Consider the following 15,629-nt stretch of genomic DNA (forward strand, 5'->3'; position numbering starts at 1 on the left):
CCACTGCCCTCAGTGCCACTCGGGCCGGTCCCCTCGGAGAAGCCCCTTCCTGCCGCTCGGGGCTCAGATGTGGCAGCCGAGGCCCCAGGGAGTTTACATGAAGTCAGAAATGAAAAAAAACATGGTTTTCATCTCGTGTCTAATTGAAGAAAAATAAATTGCTCTCAAAACGAAGCTTTTCTTTTCCTAACGATTAATACAAAGTAGATTAACTTAATTTGTACTAGGCTGCAATTTAACTGAGCCACAGCACAGAGGCCAAACCTGCAGGGAAGTGAACCGGGGCTTCGCTAGGAGCCGCTTCCTGCCTTCAGGGAAGATGCGAGGCCCTGAAGGCCACGGACGCTGCCCGGCGGGCGTCTGTGAAATCCGGGGCCCTCTGCAAGGCGGCCACGCCGCACTCATGGCTTCCTCTCCTTACGAAGTCCTGCCTCGTCGTCTCAGACTGGTATTTCTCGGTGTTGAAAGACAGACAGACACACACACACGCGAGACTGAAGCGAACATCTTGAACGTGCCAAAACCGTAGTGTGACCCGTGAAGTGTCGTGTGCCTGAGGCGTCGGGCTCCTGGGGAAGCTCTAGATTTTGGTGTAGAAAGAATGGAAACTGCACGTGGGAAGCAGGGTGTAGCATTTATTACTGCTGCATGGCCACGCCCCCTCATCCCCGCCCTACAACCTAAGCCAAGTGTCTATTGCAGACTGGCCCCGATTCCCCGCATCCAAGTGTGCAAGGGAAACACGCCTGTGTGATCCTCTCACAGAAGGCACACCAGGCAGTCCGCCGGGGTCTGTTCCCCAGAAAGAAAATGGTGAGGAGGGCTGCTCGGCTGGGGTCGGGTGGGCGACAGCGCCCCCCTCAGTCGGAGTCCACCGTGAACAGCTGGATGTCCTGGGGGTTCCAGCGCAGGCCCACGGCGGAGTTGTAGACCAGAGACCAGACATAGGGGATAAAAAACTCCTCAGGCTGCTCCTCTTCCACATATTTGAACTTCAATTCTGGAAATTTCTGCAACAAAACCAAGACAATTTTATTTATTTAAAGATTTTATTTTTTAGAGAGAGGGGAAGGGAGGGAGAAGAGAAGGAGAGAAACATCAATTGGTTGCTTCTCGCACATCCCCAGCTGGGAACCTGGCCCACAACCCAGGCATGTGCCCTGACTGGGAATTGAACAGGCGACCTTTCAGTTCTCAGGCCAGCACCCATCCCACTGAGCCACCCAGCCAGGGCTACAAAGGACTAATTTATATTCCCACAGTTCCATGCAAGAGCAGCAGCAGGTCCTAAGTGGTGGGGCAGTGAGCAGGGAGCCCACCTCCCGTAGCTGGTCCTGGGGCCTGAGCGCTCTGGGGCTTTCCACGGTCTGGCGTCCACAGGACCCGGGAACACAGAACTCCTTGCAGGAAGGGCACGCACCCGCCAGGGCACCGGCCAGCAAATGCCAGCGTATTGAGAGGAGCAGGGGCCGAGCAGAGGAGGGAGACCTCGCATCTGCATAAGAGCCCGCGACACAGGCGTTCTCAGGTCTGCTGTGTGAGCGAGAAAGCCAAGGCTGCAGAGGGCAAACAACACGCCGAGGAGGGACAGAGCGGGTGTGCGTCTTTAAAAAGGCTGGTGGCCAGGACGGACACGAGGCTTCCGTGGCTCTTGAGCACAACGAGCTTCACACACTGCCTCGGTGTGCCCCGACCACTGAGTCAGAGCCTGACTTTCCTCGCTGGCTGATCTCCGGGTCCCTGCTGCAGCCCAGGAGTCCAGGTGGCCCCAGGTTGAGGGGCAGGAGGCCTTGGCTCTGTCCTGACTCAGCTACCAGCAGGCCGGGCAGTTGGGACTAGTCCCAGCATCTCCCCAGGCCTGTATAAAACGAAGGACATCTGAGCTCCCTCCACTTGTGACTGGGTGTGGTGTCATGAGGTGACCCAGGAAGACCTAAACATCTGCATTCTCTGCCACACCCCCTGGGCTCTGCCTGGAGAAAGGACTGAATGGGCTGGGCCTGGGTTCAGTGGCAACTCTGAAGTCAGTCATTTGCTGGTTTCTACTTAGCCAGACTTCAGCTGGTGGCAATCTCAGGGGACAGGGGAAATACTTGAAGGTTCCTGAACTGTCCTCTGGGTTGACAGTAGATGGTTTTAAAGTCCAAGACTCCCAACTGCTTAAAACGAAGACACACGGGAGGCCATAGCTGCACTGCTCTGTGTCCCGAGCCCGGGGCTAAGTGGGCTGAGGTTCTGAGGTTCCTGGCGCAGTGCCGGCCTGTGCAGACTGGGTGCCCGGGTTATGTCTCCGAGTGCGTGTGTTCCACCGAACACAGTGAACCCGAGAGCCAGTGCACACGGGGCGGCAGGTGGCCCCTGCACGGCCCTGAAGCGACAGCGCCAGCTCCCCTCTCTTCCAGGGGACCGGTGAGCTCCAAGATATTATTTCTTGGGCTGTTTGCTTAGAACTTTTCATCAGCACTTAAAAGGCTCAGAAAAGGGGATAAAGCATAAAAGGCAAGAACAACAAGAGCACGTTCTCTAGGACCTGCTACATGGCACAGAGTAAAGAGCTTCCTTTTTCCTGTGGTGAGTTGTTTTTAAGAGGGTGCTGGGAACATTTTAAGAGGGTGAATAATAGGCAAGCATCATAAAAGCATTTAGAAAACACCATTCAGTCAAGCAGACCGAGTGTGAATGAGGCCTCTGCAGAGCTGTAGTGGTGCATTTCATCCGATCCCTCCCGAGTCCACCGAGTCTAGAGAGAGGGCCAGCATGGCCTGAGATTTAAATAGACATTAAAAAAATATATTCGCTCCTCTAATATGTCATAAAGTCTGAGAACTAAGGAGGAGAACAAAGGAAAAAGGTTTTATTTAGCACTCATGGCATTGGGGACACATTTCACCAGGATCCAGTCCAAGAAATGTCCGTCTGAATGTCAGATCAACAACCTTGGAAAAGCCCCTCTTTCCTTGATGTTCCTCCTCAGGCCTGTGGGGAACGAGAATGGCATCCCGTGACGGCGAGGCAGGTCCAGCTTCCTCACACAAGTGTCTGCACTTCTGACTCAGCCAACGAAGCGCTCCCGGCCGCCCAGGGCCCAGGCTGCCCGGCAGTCCCAGGCTTTCCCGGCTCTGACCGCCCAGCGCCTCCCTACCCACCTTCTCTCCAACGCTCAGGCCCCTCTGGGCTCTAGGCAGTGACTACTGGGTGGATGTGCTTGAGGAGCCCTGAAGTCAGGGACAGTGGGGGACGGGCCTCCGGGGGATGGGGCTTTGACGTAACAGTTAGGGCGAGAATCCATCTGAACTGAGCTAGCAGACGCCAGGGCGCTGGCTTCCTCTCTTTCCAAGTCAGTTGTCCTGTGAGGCAGCGCCACAAGGAGAGGAAATCCATCTCGCGGGCTTGGAGCTCGGTCTCAACCCAAAGCTACTCACGACAATCCTGCTGTTTGGATTTTTGGAGACAGAGGTAATGCTAGACTCTCGAGTTTGGCCAGCACATTTTTATCAGCTCCAGTGAGTCAACCTGCCACAGTGGGACATCCGGACGCTGGCCCAGAGACCAAGCAGAGGTCTCATTCGGGGGTTGGGACGCCAGTGGAACAAGCAGACTGAAAGCTTTAAAGACTGTCTCTGCTGTCGGTCATGTGACCCGGTGAAAGCCCACGGGCAGTTTGGCGACAGATGCGGGCTCAACTGCAATGATTTTATTACCACAAAAGTTCAACGGAGTTTCCCCCCTTCCACCCAAAGACTACGCAGATAGCATCAGAAACTCTAGCAAAGCACCTGGCACGGCTCCAGAAAGTTTAGTGCAGTTAGAAATCAAATAGCTTCATAGCACATTAGAAAGAATTCTTTAAAAGACCACGTGAAACCTCTGAATGGGTGGGTGACGGGAGATGATGGGGAGCCCAGTGGGCAGGCGAGGCGGGTCGGATGCGGGTCAGGGTGCGGGAGTCCCTGCTAGTAGCTCAGTCCGGTCTGCGGGGGGAGGGCTGTGCAGACAGAACGTAAACTGGTTTCAAGATCCTGTCACAGATAGCAGGGAAGCATTTACACACACTTAAAAAAAAATCCTGGGCTGATCTGGGGATGGTTATCCAGTCCCATGGTCGTTCCTCCCCTCACAGGCTACCGCTCTGTAGCACTGAGTCCGGCAGTGCGGGGCCTTCCGACTGAGCGCCGGCGAGCGTCAACTCCGCCCGAGGCACCGGCAGACACTGCTTCGGAGGGGAGAAAGGGGAGAACTGCCCTCCCAAACGTGGTGTAACTTAGGAGGAGGAATAAGGAGAGTGTGGAGCAGGGCTTCTCCCAGGCACATCTGGCCAATACTGGGGTGAAAAGATTTTACCTGGGCTTGGACAACAAACTCCAGGAGAAATAACCAACTGACAAATCCCAAAATGTCTGTATGTTAACTCAGCTAATTTATGGGCTCTTCTATGTATAATGGAATGAGTTGCAAATGTGTCCATGTTACTACTTAGCTGACAGACAGAAGATAACCAATGTCTATTGTCTATCAGTAATGGTAACACTGATACAGACTAGCTCTAGTTCATGAGAATGAATTTCAAATTAATGAAACACTCAACTCAAACTATAGAAAATTACAAAGGGCCAGTTACGAACAGACACGAATTAAGAAATCCAGAGCTAAAGGTACGTGAGGCTGGCACTGAGGGCGGCCCAGCAGACAGTCACCACGTGGGGCACATGTGAGGGCACTGCAGCCGCTGGCAGTGGGAGTGGGCTTCCACCCAAGAAGAGAGCTGCTCAGTGAGCAGGCCAGGGGACCCACCACACCCCACGAAGGACGCTGTCTGGCCGCCTCTGAGTATCTGCAAGTGACACCGACAGCTTCTGGGACTGGTGGCAAAAGTCTCATGAGAACCAGATGGACACCGTATTAGGCTGGACTCACTTGTGATGAACCTCCCACAAAGTTGCGGTCCCATCGCCGGCCAGAATCTGAAGCCCACTTGAGTCTGAGGCCAGCACACAGGCCTCTGGTTCGACCCCCGTCTCACTGACTCTAGAAAGCAGTTTCAATTCCTCTCCTCTGGGGGCCAGAGGGGCTGTTCGAGCAGGAGGCTCTCCTCCTTGCAGGAATGAACAGTGAGGCTGACAGCGCAGTGCTGGGCTCAGTGAGCACTGGGGGCTGGGGCGGAGGTCTGGGGCCGGGGGCCGGGGACCACACTGGGAAGACGGAGGGTGGAGGTGGGGCAGCGGGCCTCGAGGGCCAGGTGAAAAGTGTGTTCCTCTGGTGAGCCTAGAGTTGAGAGACTAGGCCTGGGGTAGATATTGATAGCTTAGAAGTCATCAGCTTTGAGGTGGCAGCTGAAGTTGCCGAATGTGTAAACTCCTCAAGACTGAACTGATTATTGAGTCAAAGCACCTGTTCCAGAGACCCATCCACCCCAGCTCAGGAGGCTGGGGGAAGAACATTCGATTCCAAGGTAGAAGATGAAGGGCACCAGTAGAGTATTTCCTGGCAGAACCTCTTTTGCTGAAAGTGGGCTCAAGCGGAGTTGGAAATGATCGAAACTGTTTGTCTTTCTGCTGTGGGGCTCAGCACTCCGGGCAGGGCCCAGCCACCCGAGAAAGGGGGCCCGGCCAGCAAACGCTGGACTGTGAGATAAAAGTCCGAGCAGAATGTAAGCTCCGCGAGGGAAGGGATTGTTTTTTACCCATGGATGTGTCTCCCAGTGCTCAGAATATTGCCAGGGGCTTACAAGACACTGCTGTGAATGAATGAAGGAATAAATGAACCCGGGGGCAAGAACTGCTGTTTGTTAGGGGGGAAGTTTGGGAAATGGAGACCTGCACACCAGGTGGGTTAGTGGAGTAACTGCCCAAATTTATTGGGGACAAAAGGAGCCAAAGTAAGCCCATGTCATGCTGAGAAGCAAGCGGACCGATGCACCGGGATGTGGGGGACACTGCTTCCAGGCTAACGGAAGACCTCACTCCCCCGGTGCCTGCTCTCCTTGCTTAGCACCCTCTGATCCCTGCCACACTCTCACTTCTTAGGAAAACCCAGCCCATGGAGGATGGAGTGTTGACAGAGACGGCCACTGCCCTACTTTAAACTTCAGTATGGACATAATTATGGAGAATGAAGAACTCAAACAGGCGTAAGTTCGAGACAGTCATGGACTAGATGGATGTGTAATATGTAAACTGAGACAAGTTCCATTTTTCATGAGTCCTTTACTTTTTACTCTTGTGAAGATGGCGATATGGTTTACACAGCGGAGGTACGTAGCCTCTACTGTGTCTGTGATCATCTTTCTTCCCACTAATACTTTTTCAGAGTAATATGTGAACCATGGGAGCAGGCGACATGGATTTGAATAGAGATTCTGAACTGTATTTAGACAAATTCTGGAAAACGAGGATCTGCGCCATGTCTGTGATGCCCGTGCTGGGAATGATGTGTGGAGGACGCCCTCCGTGGGCATGGGGCTGAGTGCTGACGAGGGCTTCCCTGGAAGGCCTGGGCCCAGCTGGGTGGACCGCTGAGTGAAGGAGACCTGGGGTGATCGTATCGGGTGAGAACAGCCTTTGGCACAGTGTCAGGGAAAGAGAACTCCGACAAAGACAAATCTGAAGATAAAAAGTTTGTCTTTAATTTCTTAAGTTATCTTCTTTGAACATTTTTAGGTTTTAAGTTATAAGCCAATGCGACTGTTCTTTAAGCCCTTGAATATTTAAATCATGCCTTAAATATTCCTTAGCAAGAAGTTAAAACTAAGCTCTGATAAAGCAATGTTCTATAGGAGGATTTCTTCCCTTCTGCCTATGGGAAGAACAATCTACTCCAAGTTGTGGCAAGCATTTTATAGCCCATGTTCAGTCTTAGCACTTCCTACAGTTGTGTTTCCCAGGGACCCAAGTATGACCCATGGGTAGGTGAGCCAGGCGTATGACGTCCTATCACATGCAACAGTCCTGGCCTCGTGGTTATCCAACATGAGCTGTCCATGAATTAAAAGCATATAATGAGACTTGTTTCCTTCACTGCCATCTGGACGACTAAGGGCATGAAGACACGATAGGAAAGGGAACAGACAAAGGATGCTCTGAATGGTCCCTGATAAATGGTGCTGAAGGGCAGAGTCTGGAGTGAGTCTACCTTAGATTCCACTCAAGGGCGGTTATGGCAGCAAAGTTCCAAACTCGTGGAAAGGGGAGGTGGGGCATCTAGTACACGAGACACCAGTCTCAACAAGACAGGTCTGGGTCAGCCAGAAAACCCACGTTGCCGTCCTGAGACCCAATTCTCAGACCTCACGGAACCCGGACGTCAGCACCGGACACTAGTGGACATTCCCACCTTGCACGTTCAACTCTAGCTTTTAAAAAGAAGGTGCGAATGTACACGAAAAACCACACACACACAAATCCTGAGCAGCCCTAAGCTACACCAACTTAACTGGAATTCATGTGAAATGACTAGTGTATTAGTTTACGTTTCAAGCAATTGTTCTAATAGACTGAATAGATACATTACTCAGCCCCAAACACCTTCAAACTCCGTTTGTTTTCTTTGGGAAAGCAGCTGACGTGTTCCAAAAACAAACAAACAAACAAGCTGTTGATAAAATTAGTTGTGTTTTATCGCCCTGAAATCAATAAACATTATTAAATGGTTCAAAAACTCCATTTGGTATTATGTATCACCCTGTAAGGTATTGTCTTACTGTGTTCATTCGATGTGTAGAACAGCCATGAATGAACTGTGAAACACTCAATCGGTTGAAAACCCCAGGATAGGAGGTAAGGAATGAATGCACCAGAAAGAACTAACCTAAGCAGTCTGTCTAATTTTCTCAGGATAACGTGAACGGGGGGAGCGAAGACAGCAAAGAGGTGGTCCGCTCGGTCACTGGAGAGCGGTGAGAAGACCAGCACCAAAGTTACGTGGCTTGAGAACCAGGACCAAGAAGGAAAGTGATGAAGGGAAACCCACCCGATTACATATGATACCATGAAGCTAAAATAATTGAATGGTGTAATATCCCTCCCTCTAATTTGGATGAGATGTATGTAATTTAGAATTTACACCTGCTATGTTATAATCACTGAGCATGGACCAAAAGATCTGCATAAAACATCTCAGCACAGGATACATTTCATTTTATAGTTCCAAAAAAGTGGCTGAGACACAAACTTTCCTAAGTTTTAATTTTGAAAATTTAAGATTTAAAAATACACGAGTACATGAAAGGACCGAAGCCCATAGCTCCTTTATGAGCCCTGCTGTATAAAGGGCTCCGTGGCCCACACCCACCAGACTTGTCCTTTCTCCTCACTCCGTCCCCCTCAACAGGCCCACGGACTACCTGTGAAACACTGGGGTGCAGCACCTATGAAGCCCAGTTCCTGCTCTCAAGGAGCTGCAAATGGAGTGAGCAGACCAAACGTAAACGCACATACTACACCTTTAAATAGCAACCTCATTGTTAAATGCCAAGAAGCGTGATACAGAGAGGGAACTACTGGAGAGCGTCCAGCAGGAAGAGGCCAGTAAATAGATCCGTCCCGTCTGGGACGGCCTTCACAGAGGCAGCGGGACAAGGCTCTAAGGAGGGAGAGGAGGGTGAGGAGGACAGCATGGTGGGAATGAAGAGTGGGTACAGGGGCACGGTGGGGGGCAGACACCAGGCAAAGGTGAGGATAGGTGGTGGGGGCTGGGGCTCTAAATGTGGACTGGGGTCAGAGTTTGAACTGAACGTTACTTTTCCTCCATTCTTCAGGCATTGTGGAGGGAGCAGTGGAGGAGGTACGAAAGGTTTAGTTCACGTTTATTAAAATGACTGGGTGGTAGCAATGATGGTGGTGCGTATACTCGTGTATGGGTGTGTATGAGAGAGAGAGAGATTGATTCCCCCCAACAAACTGCACCCATCCTCTCTCCCCACCCAACAGTCACATTAGAGGAAGGAGACCCGCAGACCTGTGGCATCTGTATCACCTGGGCAGGCACCTGTTAGAAATGCAGATTCCTGGGCTCCGGTTACTCTACCACTCAGGAGGGCACAGGGGAAACAGTGACCAGAGGTAGCAAGGCCAGTTTTGGACAAGGAGCCGTACTTGGTTTTCAGGGAAGGACGGACACTGCAGAATCAGAAGGCACCCCAGCCTACCGAGGCTGGCAAGACTTAGACACCATCCAGGCAGCTCCCTTATTCGGCACACGGGAGGTGGAGGCCTACAGTAACAATGCTTTACTACAATGTGGCAGAGATCTGACAAGAAGTGAGTACTGGGCCCTGGCTGGTGTGGCCCAGTGGACTGAGCGCTGGCCTGAGAACCAAAGGGTCACTGGTTCAATTCCCAGCCAGGGCACGTGCCTGGGTTGAGGGCCAGGTTCCCAGGAGGGAGTGCACGAGAGGCAACCACACACTGATGTTTTCCTCCCTCCCTTCCCCTCTCTCTAAAAATAAATAAATAAAATCTTTAAAAAAATCCACATAAGAAAAAGAAATCAGTATTGACTAAGTTGGACATAAGATATAGACAAAGGCTGGGAACCATGTGCATGGAGCCTCAGAGTAGAGTGGAGGTGATTAACAAGAAAACATGGGGGAAAGGGTGGTGACCGACAGCACTTCAAGACGAGCTAACGGGCCCGAACTCGGCCAGGAGCCCCCTAGTTCCACCAGCACGCAATCAGTTGACCAAAAAGCAATCAGGTCTGTCTTCAAGGAGGGGCGGCGGTAAGAAAACAGAGTGCCGGAGTGGAGGGCCAGAGCTCTGTCTAATCCACAGTAGTAACATTCTCTTTGGTTTTAAATTCTTAAAAAATTTAAAAAAAATCTTTACCAGAGGACATTTTTCATTGCTTTTAGAAGGCAACCTCAGGAAGGTGGGGGCAGGATGGGCAGAGACAGAGAGAAAAAGAGAGGAGAGAGAGAAACCTTAATTGGTTTGCCTTCTCATACCCACAAGGTGGGTATGTGCCCTGACTGGGTATTGAACCCATGACCTTTCAGTCTGTGGGACATCACTCCAACCAACTCAGCCACACCAGCCAGGGCTGGTTTTAAATTCTAACTGGAGGACTTCCGCCAAGATGGAGGCATAGGTGGATGTGCCGTGCCTTCTCACACAACCAAGATTAGAGAAAACTAAATATTAGCAACAGAAAACACAGCCAGAACACGGAAAATTGAACTTTTCGGAAGTCCGTTAACAACAAATTCTACAGCCTGACCGGTAAGGGGCGAAACCAGCGGCTGGCGGAGCAGGGTTGCACAGGAAAACTCGGTCGGACACACTCAGGCCTGCGGAATCCAGGCGCAGGGTCAGACCTAGTGAGCCACCTAGCGAGCAAACCAGGCGAGCGACCGCGGGGAGACAGCCGGGCGGGGGCTGCGTGTTGACTGAGGTCGCGCATTTGTGCGAGGGTGGACAGGTGAGGGAGTGGGCGGTTGGACCGGGCCGGCAGGTCCTCACGGCAAGCGGCAGTGGAGGGCGCCGCCATTTCCCTGCTCTGACCCCACCTCCACATACAGCGTCATAACCCAGCGACTCTGAGTGGCCCGGCCCAGGTGAACCACCTAAGGCACTGCTGCTCCGCACCCAGCTGTGAGAAGCGGCAGAGGGGGTCGCCATTTCCCCACTCTGGCCACGCCCCCACATACAGCGTCACAACCCAGCGACCTGGGAGTCCAAGGCGCCGCTTCTCACATTTAAAGGGCCAGAATAGACCAAAAATGTCGCAGGAAGACCTCAAAGCCCCAGAGATAAATCTAAGCAACGAAGAAATAGCAAAACTCTCAGACGCACAGTTTAAAACATTGGTGATCAGGATCCTCACAGAACTGGTTGATTATAGCCACAAATTAGAGAAACATATGAAGGCGAAACTAATTGAAATGAATGGAATTGCACAGGACACCAATAGCAATGAAAAGGAAACTGGGACTCAAATCAATGGAGTGGACCAGAAGAAAGCAAATAATGGCCAAACAGAAAAGAGTCAAGAAGCAAGAATTCAAAGAAATGAGGAGAGTCTTAGGAACCTCCAGGACATCTTTAAACGCTCCAACATCCGAATTATAGGGGTACCAGAAGGGGGGAAAGGCACAGCCACCAGTGGAAAAATTATTTGAACAAATAATAAAGGAGAATTTCCCCAATCTGGCAAAGGAAATAGACTTCCAGGAAATCCAGGAAGCTCAGAGAGTCCCAAAGAAGTTGGACCCAAGAAGGAACACACCAAGGCACATCATAATTACATTAGCCAATATTAAAATGAAGGAGAGAATCCTAGAAGCAGCAAGAGCTAAGTGGACAGTCACCTACAAAGGAGTCCCCATCAGACTGTCAGCGGATTTCTCAAAAGAGACCTTACAGGCAAGAAGGGGCTGGAAAGAGGTATTCCAAGTCATGAAATCTAAAGACCTACAACCAAGATTGCTCTATCCAGCAAAACTTTCATTTAAAATGGAAGGACAGATAAGGTGCTTCTCAGATAAGATCAAATTCAAGGAGTTCATCATCACCAAGCCCTTATTATATGAAACGTTAAAGGGACTTATCTAAGAAAAAGAAGATAAAAAAGATGAACAGTGAAAGGATAGCAAACTCACAGTTATTAAGAACCACACCTAAAACGAAAGCAATCTAAGAGGACAGGTAGATCAGGAGTGGAAACACAGAAATGAAGATCTCAAGGAGGGTTAGCAACAGGGGAGTGGGAGGAGGAGAAGGGGGGAGAAGGTACAGAAAATAAGTAGCATAGACAGTAGATAGAAAATAGATGGGGGGGCAAGAATAGCATGGGAAATATAGAATCTAAAGGACTTGAGACACATGGTCATAAACTAAAGGGGGGGTGATGGTGGGGATGGGGGGTAGGGTGGAGGGGAATAAAGGGGGAATAGAACAACTGTAATAGCATAATCAATAAAAAAAATTGAACATTTAAAAAAAAAATTCTAACTGGACTGGGTAGGATCCTGCTCATGGTTTATCTTCTTAACAGGTCAGTCAGTTCCAAGCCGCATGGCTTCCTCAAAGTGTGGCTAAGTAGGCAAACTTTTCAAGTGCTTTGGGTAAATAATTTTAATTCCCTTTCTTGGGCAAAGGTCTCCCTGCAGTGAAAATGGGAGAGTAAAGATTAGGCTGGATGAAGAAATTTTTATCTTTAGGGTTGCAAGAAAGGAACACCCTCAGAGGGCTCACACAAAATGAATGGGTCAGCAACCGGAGGCTGGTTACCATGGTAACAGTGGCTTCTGGTTCTACGGGAGTGGAGATGGCCACCCGGCCCAGCCAGCAGCGTGAGCCCCGCTCAGGAGAGTAACGGAGAGGGAGGGAGACGGCTGAGGGAGACTTGAGGCTTTTTTAAGTCATTCCAGTCACATTCCCATTTTTTTCAGCCTTCACCCTTTGCCCCCACTTTCCTGAAACCAAGGCAGGACACTGAAGATAATTCAGAGACACACAAAACGAACTCTGGGTCCCCCTTTGTTCCAGTGCTGCAACCAGACAGAGCAGCTGAACTGCTTGTGGAAGACAGAGTTCTGCTCTTTGTTATTTTACTGGCACTACTATGGCAGAAAAGGAAAATGCTTTCAATTCTTTCCAAAACCAACACAGAGAGAGGGCCCCTCACACATCCCCCCCAATAAACAAGGGACAAGGTGATGCCATCACAAATCAAGTATGACCTGGGTCTCCCAGCTCTGGGCTGTCCTGCCTCGGAGGATGACATTCACAGAAAGCTAATGAACGTGAAGGTACTGCCCTGAAAACCATTACTGCCCATGAAGCCTGTTCTGACTGGTGAACTGATGCTGAAGACTGGGCGAGGCCCAGCGGGGGCCGAGCAGCACTGTGCCCTGACTTCTCCCAGCATGGCCACAGAGTCCCTGAAAGAACCTGTCCCCTGTCCTGTGACAAAGGTCAGAGCCAAGGGAAAACTGGGAAAGAGAGGGACTCCGCCTTTCTCCATTTTGGGCGCTGTCATTATTTTTCTTCAATGCTCCAGGAGGCAAGAAAAACATCTGTAGATGAAGTATTTGAAGATCCATAGTCATTTCCAAGACACGACAGTGGTTTAAGTGGGAAAAGTCCTATGTTTTATAACATAGGCTCAAATTATTCCAAACTTACATGTTTAAAAAATGATACACTGCTGCCCCGACCAGTGTGGCTCAGCTAGTTGGGGTGGTCTGGCGACCCGAGGGGTCGCTGGTTCCCTTCCTGGTCAGGGCACATGCCTGGGTTGCAGGCCAATCCCCAGTTCCGGAGGATGTGCGAGGGGCAGCGATCATCGTTTCTCTCCCTTCTCCTCTCTCTAAAAACAAATAAACGAAAACCTTAAAAAAAAAAAAAAAAAGATACATTGCTTATCTCTTAATTTACATTCAGGGACCAACCATGGGTAACTCAACTTGTTATACACTGCAAGCATGGAAATCAAGTAAAACTGGAATTTAAACATAGTCACAAAACATTTTAGAAGACCTTTCTAAGGGAAATTCTAAATTTAAATAATCAACCTATTACATTTTAGGATTTGGAAATAGAAAACACTTAGTGAAACGCTTTTATGCTTGGGGTTTATTTAGAGAAAAGAACGTAGAACACATTTTGTGTTTTCTTTTTAAAGTCAGAAATTTGGAATAAATAGGAAAACTGTAAACATCCCCCCAGAGAGAACTACTGTCTGCAGGTTCACCACGCAAGTCCTGGGGCTTTAAAAACACTGCCTGACTTTCCAGAGCAGCAGGTCACGGAAGAGAGAGCGCTGCGCCTGTTGCCGGAGTCATTTACATTGTTACCCGCCTTCCATGGCTTCTCCGCACAAAACACCTCTGATGAGGAAAGATGTGTTGAGATAAAACTTCTGATTAAATCCCTCTTGGAAGGTGACCTGTTCACCCATGCATCCTTCCTTCCTTTGTATTAATATTTACATTTTAATTATAATCACTGAGGCTTTAACGAATGTGGTATTCTAAGACAATGGTGGGTACACAACAATGGCCTTCTTCGCCATCTGGCTGATGGGACTACCTCATTTGTTGTGACTCTACCAAGGCTCCAACCCAATGGCCGACACAGGCCGTGTCCACGCTGTTCTGGTGGCCAGGGCTGCAGCATGTGACAGCAGGCGCTGGCGGCTGCCTCACAGCGTTGCAGTGTGAGAGCGACCGACTGTGGCCCAAGCTGAAGGCCGACTCAGTACCACCAAGGGCCCAACACTGCCCAGCATTTATTAGGAAAAAGTGACCACAAACGAAAGAACAGTAAGCACATCCATCTGCTACAAGTCATCAAATCATGGTCATTCTTGCTTCATCTACTTTAAAGTTCTCCCTTCTGAATTATCTGGAGGCCAGTCTAGAACATTATAATTTTTCATCCCTAAATATTGGCCTGTAATATTATCAAACAGGTAAGAACTTTTGGCTCTATGTTTAAGATAACCTAATATGAAAATAAATTTAAGTTATAGTGACCCTTTGTATCATGAGTATTTAACAAAAAAATGTGAAACACAGTCCCTGCCCTTAAGTGATCTTCATGGTTATTTGGAGAGCCAAGAGGAGGCTCTCCAAGTAACCATGCAAGTGGAAAGGAGAACCGCTAGAAAGGAATCCGCACTGTGACCGGCTGCCGGAACGCCCGCTTGCTGACTGCCGCCCCGGGTCAACGGACTCTGCATCACACAGACGACTAGCCTCTGCTGGAACCAGCTCCCTGAGGTCCTCTGCACTCTCCAGGCTGCTCCCGTTTCCACGCCTTCTGAGACTGCTCTTTATAGCTAAGATGTCCTTCCCCACCACAATGTCACTTCCTAGAAGCCGGCTCGCACGCTTCCTTCCCCCTCCACGAAGTCCTTCGGTTCTCTTCAGTGCTTGGCCTGACGGCCTGCCTGCCCACAGGCATTTGTCTGTACAGTTCCCACAGGGTGCCTGAACTGGGTATGGTTTGTACACGGTTTTCCCTCGCTCCTGGATACAGATGTGTCGAAGGCAGGCTCCATGAATGGGCCACCTGCAGTCTCCGGTAAGGCTTTGCTGAGAGGAAGGTACCCCTGCCCAAGGCTACGGCGGCTTAGGAGACAGCCCTGTAGATGACAGGGGTCAGGAGAGGCTAATGAGACTGTAGGTCTGGGTGGTCCTGGAGGACAGAGGAGAGGGAGGGAAGCATGCCAGGCAGAGGGTATCATTCGGAAGCCTGGCCAACCAAGAAGAAGGTCCAGACTCTCCCATGCACTGGCCTCTGGGAGGAGCTCCTGCGTGGTGAGGTTATATGAGCAATGATGAAATCGACGGGGGTTCTATGGCTTCCCAGTGAAAACTTCGGCCAGAGAAGACAACACAGAGAACAGGGTCCCTGCACCACGGTGTGCACAGCCCAGGCATGGACATAAAACATCATCAAGAATAAAAGATAGACGTGCTATCATGTGAACTATATAGATCAGTGCAATTATGGGAGTCCAAGGAAGAGAGAAATTACTTTAAATGGGGACATCAAGTAAGGCTTCAAGGAGGAGGTGGCAACTGGGAGGCCTGTAAACACTGGCTAGGACTCAGGTATGTGAACGTGGGAGGAAGGGCACTGGGGGCAGAAGAAATCACAGAAGACAAGGCACGAAGGCAGGAAAGT

At 50.2% G+C, this 15,629-nt stretch overlaps 1 protein-coding gene across 2 annotated transcripts in view; it reads right to left on the bottom strand.

The window, feature by feature from the left end:
- Window positions 1-615: 615 nt before the first annotated feature.
- DYM (dymeclin) overlaps window positions 616-15,629 on the bottom strand; it is a 280,176-nt gene continuing 265,162 nt past the window's right edge. For both annotated transcript variants that reach the window (XM_037165106.2, XM_037165105.2), the window contains exon 17: window positions 616-1,010. In XM_037165106.2, coding sequence (XP_037021001.1) covers window positions 861-1,010 — 150 coding nt within the window. In that variant the 3' untranslated portion in view covers window positions 616-860. The remainder of the gene's footprint in view (window positions 1,011-15,629) is intronic.

Source organism: Artibeus jamaicensis, unplaced genomic scaffold (assembly GCF_021234435.1).
Source record: "Artibeus jamaicensis isolate MK-2021 breed Jamaican fruit bat unplaced genomic scaffold, CSHL_Jam_final contig_354, whole genome shotgun sequence".
Lineage (NCBI taxonomy): Eukaryota > Metazoa > Chordata > Mammalia > Chiroptera > Phyllostomidae > Artibeus > Artibeus jamaicensis.